The sequence below is a fragment of the Anoplopoma fimbria genome, chromosome 4 (assembly GCF_027596085.1).
Source record: "Anoplopoma fimbria isolate UVic2021 breed Golden Eagle Sablefish chromosome 4, Afim_UVic_2022, whole genome shotgun sequence".
Classification (NCBI taxonomy): Eukaryota; Metazoa; Chordata; class Actinopteri; order Perciformes; family Anoplopomatidae; genus Anoplopoma; species Anoplopoma fimbria.
In genome coordinates this window covers 9,729,333-9,742,029 of record NC_072452.1, presented here as the reverse complement: position 1 = coordinate 9,742,029, position 12,697 = coordinate 9,729,333, and the positions used below count along the sequence as shown (strand labels likewise).

The window sequence follows — 12,697 nt, the reverse complement described above, 5'->3', positions numbered from 1 at the left end:
CGGCGCTTCCCGTGAGGTTTGACCCTTCCAGCGCTCCGTACAGTAGCAAGGCTTCGCTGTTGTGTAAACATGTGGACTAGTTAGGTCTAGTTATTGACTTCTGTGCCGAGTATTTAGTCAGTGGCTTTAGTACACATACAACCTACTGTTTTCGTAGATAAAATGGAGAACGAGAATGGACCCAAAAAGGTAAGTTAAGCGCAGACTGTCGTTAGCATGAGCTTTCACTAGCTAGCCTGAGCTAAAGGTAGCTAGCTAGCCTTAGCTTTGTGTCCTGAGCTCGTCTTACATGCATTACTGTTATGGATGCAATCCTCGGCAGCTAGTCAAATATACACTTTCCCAGTACTGCATCTACATGACTGCATGTATCACCATTGATGAACCCCACTAAGAATATTATTTGGTATTTAGCAGCATTACAAAGTCACCTGTTCTTTTGTTTGTGTGCACCCTTCCCTCGAGGTGCATTCACAACCAGCCAGTCTAAAGAGAGGCCTTCATGTTGTGTGTTGCACTGTCCTGCCTGAATGCACAGTCAGTTCAGGAAATTCATTTTTAATAAAGAGTTCACAGGATATTTAAAAACAAAGAGATGTGTTGCATCCATTGTCAAAGCATTGATGACAACAATCCTAAACAGCTAAACAAAGTACAGATGTCATTTTGTCCCTTCAGCTGATTGAAACGTTTGCAATTAGATAGCCTCTTGCAGAAGTGTATATAAAACGAATTCATATCAGTTGATATAAACATAAAAATTTGATATTATCTGTGTCAAAATCCTGTTTAATACTGTGCAACATATTATCCATGAATATATCTCTTGTGTATACAGATCAATCACATCCAATAATTATCACTGTATGAAATAACATTGTGGTAGTCTCTAGTACCATTACATGTACAGTACCAGTCAAACGTTTGGACACACCTTCTCATTCAATGGTTTTTCTTTATTATTATTTTAATTTTTTTCTACATTGTAGATTAATATTGAAGACATCCAAACTATGAAGGAACACATATGGAATTATGTGGTAAACAAACAAATGCTCAACAAACCAGAATATGTTTTATATTTTAGATATTTCAAAGTAGTTGAATGAGAAGGTGTGTCCAAACTTTTGATTGGTACTGTATAATCTGCATATACATTTCAGATTATTTATTTTTTTACCAGCCGCTTTGCACGATTTTTAAGGTCTTTCACTGGATGTGTTTAAAGGCTTATCTGGCTGAATGCTGAGCTCTAACCCAGAGATAATACTAGTGATAATGGTGATGTGTTTGTTCAGAGATCCCATGGGGAGGATGAACGGTCTGCCTCAGAAGGAGCAGAGGATGACGACTATGTTCCGTATGTTCCAGTCAAAATAAGGAAACAACAAATGGTAAGTTATCAACAATTGTATTTTGTGGGTTTTTTGCCATATATATATCAACATCTCATCCTGTTGCCACATATTCAAATTTAATATATATTTTTTAACATGTACCTCACAGGTACAGAAGATGTTGCGTCTGCGAGGAAAGGCAGTTGACGATGAGCTGAAGGACAGCGGGGAGGAGCAGAGGGATGAGGACGAGGGTCTGGGTCCACGCTCCAATGTCAGCCTGCTCGACCAGCATCAGCACCTCAAAGAAAAAGCAGAAGGTATCCACTTCATAAACGACCCACTCTGGATTACGAATGTTGTTGTTGTCATCATACTGCTCATTCCATTTCTGCCACATTGGGTCTGTTTTTTTCTCACCTGCTGTATGTTTTTGTGTCTACAGCCCGTAAGGAGTCAGCCAAGGAGAAGCAGCTGAAGGAGGAAGAGAAGATTCTTGAGAGCGTTGCAGAGGGCAGAGGTAAAATGATAATGCTGTCAAGTTCAAATGTTGAATTATTACTTTGATAAAGTTACAGATTTAAAAGCAGTTTGAGCAAAATGCTCTAAACTTGAAAACTAATTATTTAATTGAATCTCCTCTCATTTAGCTCTGATGTCCGTCAAGGAAATGGCCAAAGGTATCATATATGATGATCCCATAAAAACAAGGTATGTTCTCAAACTCTATAAGGTAACATCGTTTGTTGAGTTAATTTACTTTTTAATTAACGTGAATGTTCTTTATAGCTGGAAGGCACCACGCTACATCCTGAACATGCCCAACACCCGACATGAGCGAGTCAGGAAGAAGTTTCACATCCTTGTTGATGGAGACGGCATCCCTCCTCCAATCAAAAGTTTCAGGGAGATGAAGCTTCCACCAGGTTATAACACACTCCCTCTTCTGCACATGAAAAACACATTGTCTTTCTATGCAAGGCCCGTTAGTTCTCCAACACGAATCGACAACTAACAACCGATCTGTATATTGTTTTTGCAGCAATTCTAAAAGGTTTGAAAAAGAAGGGGATTGTGCATCCTACACCAATTCAAATTCAAGGAATTCCTACAGTGTAAGTAAAGGGAAGGCAAATAAACTATACAAATTTGTAGCGTATGTTAAGTACATGTACACTGTTCATGAACTGACTGTGTTTTTCTGTAGTCAGTCAGGTCGAGACATGATTGGCATAGCCTTCACTGGTTCTGGAAAGACTCTGGTCTTCACTCTGCCCATCATCATGTTTTCCCTGGAGCAGGAGAAAAGGCTGCCTTTCTTTAAGAGAGAGGGACCGTACGGACTCATCATCTGTCCCTCAGTAAGAAACACAAGACAAATCGCTTGAAATCCAGCATAAAACCTATTTGGTGGTTTAAAAAAAAAAAATACAGCATTCCTTACTGTTTGCACGTTAGCCAGATGGCATTTACTGTGAGCAACCTTGCTTTTTATTACATTTTTTCAACAAAACATATCTGATTTAAATACCTTTCCCTAACACTCCAGCGAGAGTTGGCGAGGCAGACTCACGGCATTATTGAGTACTACTGCAAGCTGCTGGAGGAGGAAGGAACTCCTCAGCTACGCACCGCCCTCTGCATCGGAGGAATGTCTGTCAAGGACCAGATGGAGGTAGTAAAACAGTAAGTCAGAGTGAAGATTTGTCTGAACGTAATCTGTTTCTGTCTTTTCTCCAGAATTTCAGTTAGAACGAATGTCAAGCAAACCAATGCATGATTCAGCTACATTAAATCATTCAGAAAGAAACAAAAAAGGCCAAAGTTCCAGAATTCATAGTAATAGCATTTAACGTGGCCATCTCAGGACCTATGCACTAATAAAAGAGCATTTTAGAAATACAAGCAATAAGTTATTTTTGAGTTGAGTTTCCATCTGAGTTGCATCTCTTCTTGGTTGTAGTGGTGTCCACATGATGGTTGCTACCCCTGGCAGACTGATGGATTTGCTGCAGAAGAAGATGGTGAGTCTGGACATCTGCCGCTACTTGGCTCTGGATGAGGCCGATAGGATGATTGACATGGGCTTTGAGGAAGACATCAGAACCATCTTCTCCTATTTCAAGGTGAGGTCCTTTTCTGCAGCAGATGTTGCCAAATGATATATCATCATGTCCATGTCCTGGTTGTTAAAGCCCTGTTTGGACAAATTCACCACTGGAAGGCATGTAATAGGTATTTTCATAAAAAATGTTTACACTGAAACGCTATGTTTGCAGTTCTATACAATGTCAAATTTGTCCGTACAATCTGCTACGCAAAACATTCAGAGCAAAAATAGGCCAAGCTTTCACAGTTTTAGAAAAATACATAATTTTCTATCTGTTACAGTAGTTGAAAACGTTCTGATGCTTTAAGAGGCAGCAGATTTCATCTTAACCCAAGCATAACCCGTCCATCTTCCAGCTGCTAAGCTCAATCAGTTGAAATTGGGTTTTGTTCTCCCAGACTAAAATCTTAAACCTTGAAGCTATAGCCGGACTTTCTGAAGCTACCTAGACATTTAAAATCCTATAATGTGTTAATTATTTATCTAGGGACAAAGGCAAACCCTGCTTTTCAGCGCCACTATGCCTAAGAAGATCCAGAACTTTGCCAAGAGTGCACTGGTCAAACCCATCACTATCAACGTTGGCAGGGCCGGAGCTGCCAGCTTGGATGTCATCCAGGTATGTTCATTTGTCGCTGTTTTCTGTTTTAGTCAGGGGAATTGATTGCATTCAATTTATAAACCCCCCCGGTATAAAAAATGTGTGAATTTAATCAATAAATGCTTTGTGTGTGTGTGCAGGAAGTGGAATATGTCAAAGAGGAAGCCAAGATGGTGTACCTGCTGGAGTGTCTCCAGAAAACACCACCTCCTGTCAGTACTTCCACCTGTTATGACATTACCATATGCCAGACATCCATCACTCAATCTTGTCAAATTTAACCAAAAATGTCTGTTCGCATCAACAGGTGCTGATCTTTGCTGAGAAGAAGGCCGATGTCGACGCCATCCATGAGTATCTGCTGCTCAAAGGAGTAGAGGCGGTGGCCATCCATGGAGGAAAAGGTACGCAGAACTTCGTCCTAATCTTAAAAACACATAGCAATCAGTACATAGAAATAGTGACTGCAGATGAAAACTGCATTTGGAGAAACCAAGCATCAAGTTTCAGGAAACCTATACGTAAACAGCCTTACACTTCAACTCCCTTGTAGTTTCTCATCATTGCCACCAGATGCCATCCTGCTTACAAATGTCACCATTTCTGGTTCAGAGTTTCATCCACTATTCTAAGGCATAGAGAGTATTGCAGACACTTTCTCTCTCATTTTCCATTTGTCATCGTCTTGCAAAATCCGGTTTATGCAATATATTTTTTTGTGGTTTCAGATCAGGAGGAAAGAACAAAAGCCATAGAGGCATTTAAAGAAGGAAAAAAAGATGTCTTGGTTGCCACAGATGTTGCCTCCAAGGGTCTGGATTTCCCAGCTATACAGCATGTAGTGAACTATGACATGCCTGAAGAGATAGAAAACTATGGTAAGACGACACGTATATGTTTATGTTTTTACATACATACATACATACATACATACATACATACATACATACATACATACATACATACATACATACATACATACACACAGTATACGGCTTGGCCTTCTCAAAAGTGATACATTATATAACCACCAGTTCTCCTTTAATTGTTTGACCTGGTTTGTTCATATTGTTTGTTTCAGTCCATAGAATTGGAAGAACTGGACGATCAGGCAAGACCGGTATTGCCACTACGTTCATCAATAAAGGCTGTGGTAAGGAAAAATACCAGTCAAGACAAAGATCTATCTAATTTCTGTATAGCAGTATTGATTCTCAGAATATTCGCATTGTATTATAGAGAATTTAGTCAGTTTTAATTCAGTGTTCATTGCAGTGAGTTAACAGTAAGTGTATGTCTCTCCCCATAGATGAGTCAGTGTTGATGGACCTTAAAGCTCTGCTAGTTGAGGCCAAGCAGAAGGTTCCTCCGGTCCTCCAGGTGCTCCAGACCGGAGACGAGACCATGCTGGACATCGGAGGTGAGTCGTTCACACCAAATCTAGTTCCCATGTCTTTATCTAGGCCTACATGCTTTCTGCATATGGGTTACTCTATAATTACTTTGTGTTTCCTTCTAAACGTTCTTCTAACCTGATCTGATCAGCTCAAATCCACAGAAGCTTTGAGTGTTTGCAAACCCTTTCTGACATACTTGATTCTCGTCTTTTCACAGGAGAGAGGGGCTGTACATTCTGTGGTGGTCTGGGTCATCGTATTACAGACTGTCCTAAGTTGGAGGCCATGCAGACCAAGCAGGTCACCAACATCGGGCGGAAAGACTACCTGGCTCATAGCTCAATGGACTTCTAAGAGTTTTTTTATTAGAACAAAGATTTTCCAATACTACACGGAACTGAGAAACATATCTGAGGAAATGGTTCAGCTGTGCATTGTATTACTGAACTGAAGGAAGTGTATTTTTTTATCCTTACCTAAAATAGTTTGCAAGGCTGTCAGATGTATTTTTTTTTTTACCTTTTTGGCCTAGAATCTGTCATACTTGTTCTTGATGTTATATACATTTTTGATATTCCAATTGTAAATAAAACTGCTTTATCTGTTGATAATCTTTTAATGTTTTTATTTGGAAAAATATAAAGGTGTGGTATGTAGGTTTTTTTTTTTTTAAAGGAAGTTGCTAAAACAAGCCGAGTAATGGAAAGGGAAGTTTGAGTCAAGAAAACAGCAGCACACAACTTGTGTGTCCGTTCTGGTGAGAGTGCAGATCAGAGATATCTTGACGTTTGCCCGTTAGACACACAAATAGACAACAGAATGAAAGCAGTTGGTGACGTGAAGGAAACAATCTTTTTAGTGGTGTAGAAATCTAATTTTAACCTCTTGTTCTGTTACATCTTGACAACAGAGCATCGAGAACTAGAGTGAAAGATTTACAGACAAAGCTTACAAGCATGGAAGTCATCTTTAAGGAAGAGCAGCTGTATCTTCACGGGGTCAAGTTTGGAAAAGTAAGTGTTATATAAATTAAGAAACTCATAAGAAACTTGTGAAACTAAACACCGTCTTATTTTATTTTTTTGAGGTCAATGTGGCAACTGAACAGCTCGGTCAAATGTGACGGTATTTTGCTTACAGGAACTGCTTCGTTAAAATGAGCAAAGGCTCAGTTGCTAAAAACATTTTGAGCATTAAGTAAAAACTAACTCAAATGTTTAGTACTGTGTAACTTCCTGAACAAGTACAATGTAGGTCAGTTTTCTTTTTTTTGTACTGACTGAATGTCTCAAAATGATCTGCACTTTAAAAACTGCTTTACCTTCTTTTGAAATCTTCCTTAAAATGTTAAATGGGGTTGGTAACTCTATAAAGTCATCCAAATAAACAAACCTTATACTTTATTGTATTTTAAAATATAGTGATTCTTTAGTTCGGGTCAATGTAGAGATGACTGCTTAACCCAATCCAAAATAAACTACACATCATCATGCATTGATATTTCTAAAAAACATTTTAAACTTCAGGAAATGCATTGTGACTTGTTCCACCCATGTGTGTCTGGTCATGTCATCTGATGGTAAATTCAGACTGATTTCAGTGGTGAAAGTATAGTATTGGTTCTCCCGTAATATATATTAATATTAATAATTACTGAGGCTGGTCACATATTACATGTGTATTTTTGCTTACTATTTTGCTCTAATCGGATTGTTTTTGTTCCTAATTTTCATCATATGGGTGATTTAAGGAATACAGGGTTAAACTCACATTCAAGGTGCTTTTTGATTCATAAATATTTTAAAATACTAAACCCTAGATCATGTAGAGACTTAAGAGGTGACTAACCCATATGACAATGTTTTTGCCCCCCTCCAAAAACTGAGTTTAGCCACAGATTGGCACAGGCCTAGTCTTTCATTGGAACACCTTTCGCAAGCAGCAGTATTACAGTAATACACAGAGGACCATATTAACTCTGTGCGTTGTCAAAAAAACTCAAAACAACATAATTAAATAATTCGATAGGTGTATATATGCTTGACTCTACAATGAAGCTGATCAAGAGTCGGGGGGGGGGGGGGGTAAATGAGCTAAATGCAGCATCACTGAAGTCATTCGTGAGGATAAGCATCTTGCAATCAATTCTGTAACTAACAGGCAGTATTGTTGCAAAACACTTTGTCAAAAGTAAGAGGCATTAGTTTCTCTCTTTTGGCCTTCCTCTTAATAACCATGATCTCTGCGTTGTCAGTCAACTGTAGAAACGTAATTGACTTGTAAAATGTAACAATGTTAGCAGGACTCAGATTATCACATTGTGCAGAAACATAGAGCTGTGTGTCATCTGTATAAAAAAAAGAGACAGATGCCGTACATCCTAATGATAAAACATAACATACAATTGTAACTATGCAAAGACTTATTAACAGTCACTTTTTCCATTTCCCTCTGTGTAATCTACTTCAGAGAACGTGGCGAAAAATATGGATGGTGCTCTTTAAGCCCAGCTCCATGGGGGTGGGGCGGTTGGAGCTCTCCACTGTACTTGACAACAATGCTGCTGCTGACCACAGGAAGGTCGGTCGGCAGAAATCATCCGAAAGGAAAGTGGTGCGTCTAAGTGACTGCCTCAGCGTCGTCCCTGCTCCGAGGGAGTCTTGCCCTCATGGGTGCAAAGCCTTCTACTTACACACCACTCAGTGCACCTACACCCTGGCCTCCAGGACAAGCCAGGAATGGATAAGTGCCCTCAGTCTTCTGGCCTTCCAGGTATCACACATATCTCCTCTTACTCAGTGAAAGTTTCCACCTTTCTGTGCATAGTTATAATTTGGGAAAGGTGGAAATTAACATTCCCCACAATCAGAGATAGATAACAAAATGAGGAAGTTAATACAGTATCTGTAACTTCTGTCTCTTCACTTCTCTAATTCTTGTGCTTGCACAAGCTCTGTTCTTTCTTGCATCTTACCTCTTGGAAGTCGTAAAACGGTGATAAGAGGGTAGTGTACTCTCCATGCAATGTTTACCATGCCACTGTGTGTACAGAAGGATCCTGGGGAATCAGACAAAGGGGCTTTCGAGAGAGGAAATGGCTTGACCATGGAGGACAATGACCTTTACTCATCTTGGAAAAAAGGTAATGGCAGGTGACAGCTGATCAGCCATCAAGCGATCAAAAATAACAATTGGTTTAGTTTGTGCCTAGCTGAAGTGATTCTCATCAGAAACCAGCATGAACTTTTCTTTTTTGCACTTTGTCAGATTATTTGAACAATAGTGTTTCTTGCCCCCTCAAACTATATTATAGTAATGTGTCTGCGCTCCCATATGAGCAATCAAGAATTAGTCCCGAGCTGTGAGAAACTGAAATTATCCTGAAACAAGGTCTTAAGAGTAAATTGGCAAAAGTATTATGATAAAGCAAAAAGACCAGGAAGAAACTAGCAGAGAGGTTTGGATGTCATAGCATCGTAAATTCAAGACATCAGCAGAAACACTAAATATGTGTGAGCGGGAGTTAAAGCAACTAATTTATTCAAACATGAATCACAGAATGTATTAGAGTCAGCAAGCTGGGGCTTACGCACATTTATTTCTTTTTATTTCCTAATGGATTACACTGAAAAATCCAGGAAGCCCTGTGACTCAGAGAGATTAGCAGAATGCAAGCCATTTGAAATAATTCTGTTTTCTCTGCATTAGAATATCTTTCCTGTACATTAATTCCCTTTGCTGACGTATTGCTGGCTCCGAGGCCTTATATGAAAGACTCCAGTTCTTTATGCTGCACTAGCCTCGGTCTGCTGTGATGTTTTAAGTGGCAAATGTTTTCATCTCTTCTCATGTTTAGATCTCACCCTCCCTCCAAACCAGTACCAGGTGACTGTTCAGAGCACAGAGGCATCCAGGAGGTGCAAGTTGGCTGGGGAGTATCTGGTCTCCCTAGAAAAAGAGGCCTTGATGCTGCTGGCCATCAATACTGGTCACATATTCTACCGCTGGCCATACAAGCTCTTACGCAAATTTGGACTTGTTGAGGTAAAGTACTTATGAATTACCCTAAATTAAAAAAGGATACACAAATGAATTCAAACCGCATCACCATAGTCATAATACACCTGACATTCATCTCAGATCAGACGCATAACTTTGAAGGAATTGTTCAACATTTTTGGAGAGTATTCTCATTTGCTTTCTTGCAGAGAGTTAGATAACAAGATGGATACTCTTCTAATGTTTAATATTATCGATCTGCTCTTTAGAAAGAACGCAATTGAGCACATTTCCCAAAATCTCAAACTATTCGCTTTAAGATGTGTGGATGTGATTGCAGGGTGGATTCAGCATGGAAGCAGGCCGTCGCTGTGAGTCCGGAGAAGGAGTGTTCATCTTCCTGTCCAGGCAAGGCCCCCAGATCTTCCAGTTTATATCAAAGCAGTGCTCTGTGGAGAGAAGGTCCGCTGTCCAGCCACTCATTGTCCACAGAAGATCACTCTGTGACCTGTCCACTGTTATCGTCCCAACTACACCCTGCTGGCCCGCTGCTCCCCCTGTCCACAGCCCTGCAGAGGACGAGTCTGCCGACCACTACTCCACTATTGACGACCGCCGTAGGTCTAAGGTGGATGAAAAGCGGAATTCTTTCGTCGAAGCTCATTTCTCTGTGGGGGAAAAAGTTGAGTTTGAGGATGAGCGGTGTCATTCCCTGGATGCTGTAAATCTGGATAATTTCATGGACGACAGCATTTATTACAACCTAAGGAGAGCCACGCCTCCTATGGTCAGAAACGGCAAGTTCAAACCTGTGATGGAGTCAGAGTGCATCTATTCTGACTTGAACTTGGTTCATTCTTCCTCGAATCCCCAGCCGCTGCCCTCCTCGCCACTCCCTGAGCTTGTTCCCCAGGCTCCTCCCTTCAGCCATTCCCAGTCGGTCCCCTACTCCCCAGCCAAGGCCCGACACCAGCGCCAGCCCCCTGCGAATAACTATGTCCAGCCAGGGTACAATGCACAGGCACAGGCGCTGGATGACATGAAGGAGATGGAGGAGGCCATCAGCTCCTCCACCCGTGTGACCCCCCCAGAGGCCCTTGGCAGTTTTAAACAGAGGCTGGCAGAAATAATTTCTAAGGACCTGGCAAAGTTCCAGCCACCTCTTCCCTCTGGAGGGGGCAGCCCCACGTTTTCTCAGTAGGCTATTAGTTAACAGCCAGACCGGGAGGAGCAATTTTAACCATGATAGACTGCCATGGAGCAGAATTTGTTTCTTTATTTCTTTTAAAATCCCCTCTGCTGGGTGCACTTGGCATCAGGTTTTGGCTCACAGATGTTTCTATGTTTATCAGTTGTATTGAAAAAGGCATCTGGAAAACATTTTATTTTGTGGACTGTTTTGGCAAAAAGAGGATTCAAGCAGTGTTGGTCTTCACTGCTGGAATGTTAAGAGAAGCTTTATGTGCTGCAGTTTATTTAATGTGACATTAGCTGATCAGCTGAATGAACACTTGACTGTTGGACTTTTTCATTATGGAAATGGCTTTGAAAAAAATGTTTCCTTCAGTGTGTTAAACAGCACCTTGGAATTAGCTTCTTGTTTTTCATGTTTTTATTCTCCTAAACTCCCTTTCTTAAAGTGAAACGGTGTGATGTTTCACATGTAAATCATACATTTAGCAGCAACTACTGTATTTTGGACATTGACGCTTCAGACTGCTGATGGTAAGAAATATTGACTAACTCCGTTTACTGAAATGTATTGCTGACCAAAAAAAAGGAAATATACAAAAACAACTTCAAATTCACACGCATGTTAAGTATATATCTTTATTGTAGCAAAACAATCTTCAAAATACCCCATAGCTATACATAAATACCCAAAATAATTGTTTTTAATTTAGACAAATGTCAGTAGTGATGGTTCAGGCCATAAAGTGCATTAAAAAAAGGCCTCTGAGAGTTCACCATGACCTTAGGAAGTACAAAATTCAAGATTTCAGTCTGTGTTTTTCATTGGCAGTGCAACACCTAAGCTATCAAAAAGGACAGGAGAATATATAGGACCATTATCAACATTTCTACAAGCTGCAACATTTGGTTCTCCCTTGCTTCTCTCTATAACAGACAGAATAAGTCAGTGGTTCTCTGTTACTGTCTTCCACTCAGACTTTCCTCCATGTCACTGAGGTGCGAAGATTCCCCATCGCTGCCGTTGGAAGAGCTCAGTGACTGACTTGACCCCAGGTCAGATGTAGGTCCAAATATGATGAGGTGGCTCAGGGAAGCGGAGGGATCCCTCTGCTCTCCGGCCAGCGGGTTTGGGTTCAGAGAGTGAATCAGATGCCTCCTGGAGGTCTTGTCCGCTGAGCCTGGACTGGTGCAGACCGGGTGGACCACATCGGTGAGCAGCTCCGACAGCTCGTTGATGTAGATCTGCGCCATCTGTAGGGTGTCGTACTTGGATAACTTCCTCTCGTTCTCCAGCGAGGGGATGACGCTCCTCAGCTCGTCAAACGCCTGGTTCAGGCCGTTCATCCTCCTCCTCTCCCTGGCGTTGGCCGCGACGCGCCGGTGTTTCATCGGGCCGAAGCGGCTCACCTTGCCTCCTCCTCTTTCTGCCGCCTGGTCAGAGTCTGTTTCTGTGCTGCCTTCAGCGGACACGCACTCGCTAAGCTTGCCCATCGGCATCAGTTTCTCCAGCGAGAGGCCCGCGTCTGCTGCTCCGTCTCCGGCTCCGTCCCTCCTGGAGAAGGCGTGGAGGGGACTAGATGAAACCCAGGTCCTGGAGGTGACGTGGTGGCGTTGCTGCTGCAGCAGGGTGAAATCATCAGGGTACTCCGGCCAGCCTGAGAGCTCTGCCTTTGCAGTCATGGCTGCAGCAGGGGGTGGTGGGGTGGGGTGGGTTAGGGTGGGGTAAAGGTCACGCAGGAGCAGAGTCTGGCTGATGCGCTGGATGTCTCTGGAGCGGTTGTGTGCTGCGCCGCCAATTTATAGCCATCCTCCCCTCCATCCTCCCCTCCATCCTCCCCTCCAGCCTCCCCTCCAGCCTCCCCTCCAGTCACCTCGGTGTCACTCCCAGCCCTCCGACAGCCCTGCAGCCTCAGGACGAGGCAGCAGCCAATCGGGCAATCCCCTCTGACCCTGTCAACGAACAATTAGACAAAGCAAGAGTTTTTTTTTTGTTCTCCTATTGTGCATTGTAACTCAATCACGATCAAACAGAGGGGAGCCAGAGTATTAATCATTTAAG

General features: G+C 41.9%; 3 protein-coding genes across 3 annotated transcripts; 2 read left to right on the top strand and 1 right to left on the bottom strand.

Annotated features, from left to right (window-relative positions):
- The first annotated feature begins 6 nt into the window (after positions 1-6).
- On the top strand, positions 7-6,037 carry LOC129090138 (probable ATP-dependent RNA helicase DDX41). Its single transcript, XM_054597667.1, has 17 exons — positions 7-189; positions 1,299-1,394; positions 1,507-1,657; positions 1,783-1,857; positions 1,988-2,048; positions 2,127-2,263; positions 2,380-2,452; positions 2,545-2,698; positions 2,887-3,023; positions 3,301-3,463; positions 3,935-4,066; positions 4,189-4,260; positions 4,356-4,452; positions 4,777-4,926; positions 5,130-5,201; positions 5,358-5,468; positions 5,663-6,037. The coding sequence occupies exons 1-17, from the start codon at positions 163-165 to the stop codon at positions 5,797-5,799; spliced, it is 1,845 nt and encodes a 614-aa protein (XP_054453642.1). The 5' UTR covers positions 7-162; the 3' UTR covers positions 5,800-6,037.
- An 89-nt stretch (positions 6,038-6,126) lies between these two features.
- dok3 (docking protein 3) lies at positions 6,127-11,527 on the top strand. The gene is made up of 6 exons (XM_054597763.1): positions 6,127-6,202; positions 6,356-6,458; positions 7,915-8,217; positions 8,497-8,587; positions 9,302-9,489; positions 9,785-11,527. Exons 2-6 carry the CDS (start codon positions 6,402-6,404, stop codon positions 10,643-10,645), a joined length of 1,500 nt encoding a protein of 499 aa, XP_054453738.1. The 5' UTR covers positions 6,127-6,202; positions 6,356-6,401; the 3' UTR covers positions 10,646-11,527.
- A 37-nt stretch (positions 11,528-11,564) lies between these two features.
- atoh1b (atonal bHLH transcription factor 1b) lies at positions 11,565-12,318 on the bottom strand. Its single transcript, XM_054598182.1, has one exon. The coding sequence runs from the start codon at positions 12,316-12,318 to the stop codon at positions 11,596-11,598; it is 723 nt and encodes a 240-aa protein (XP_054454157.1). The 3' UTR covers positions 11,565-11,595.
- Positions 12,319-12,697: the final 379 nt, after the last annotated feature.

Excerpts from the sequence above, each read along its gene's own strand:
- LOC129090138 (XM_054597667.1), top strand. The coding sequence starts at position 163 with ATGGAGAACGAGAATGGACCCAAAAAG. Across the intron at positions 1,858-1,987 it reads GAGCGTTGCAGAGGGCAGAG|CTCTGATGTCCGTCAAGGAA; the intron begins GTAAAATGATAA and ends CCTCTCATTTAG. Across the intron at positions 2,453-2,544 it reads ATTCAAGGAATTCCTACAGT|TCAGTCAGGTCGAGACATGA; the intron begins GTAAGTAAAGGG and ends GTTTTTCTGTAG.
- dok3 (XM_054597763.1), top strand. The coding sequence starts at position 6,402 with ATGGAAGTCATCTTTAAGGAAGAGCAGCTGTATCTTCACGGGGTCAAG. Across the intron at positions 8,588-9,301 it reads TTACTCATCTTGGAAAAAAG|ATCTCACCCTCCCTCCAAAC; the intron begins GTAATGGCAGGT and ends TCTCATGTTTAG. Across the intron at positions 9,490-9,784 it reads GCAAATTTGGACTTGTTGAG|GGTGGATTCAGCATGGAAGC; the intron begins GTAAAGTACTTA and ends ATGTGATTGCAG.
- atoh1b (XM_054598182.1), bottom strand. The coding sequence starts at position 12,318 with ATGACTGCAAAGGCAGAGCTCTCAGGCTGGCCGGAGTACCCTGATGAT.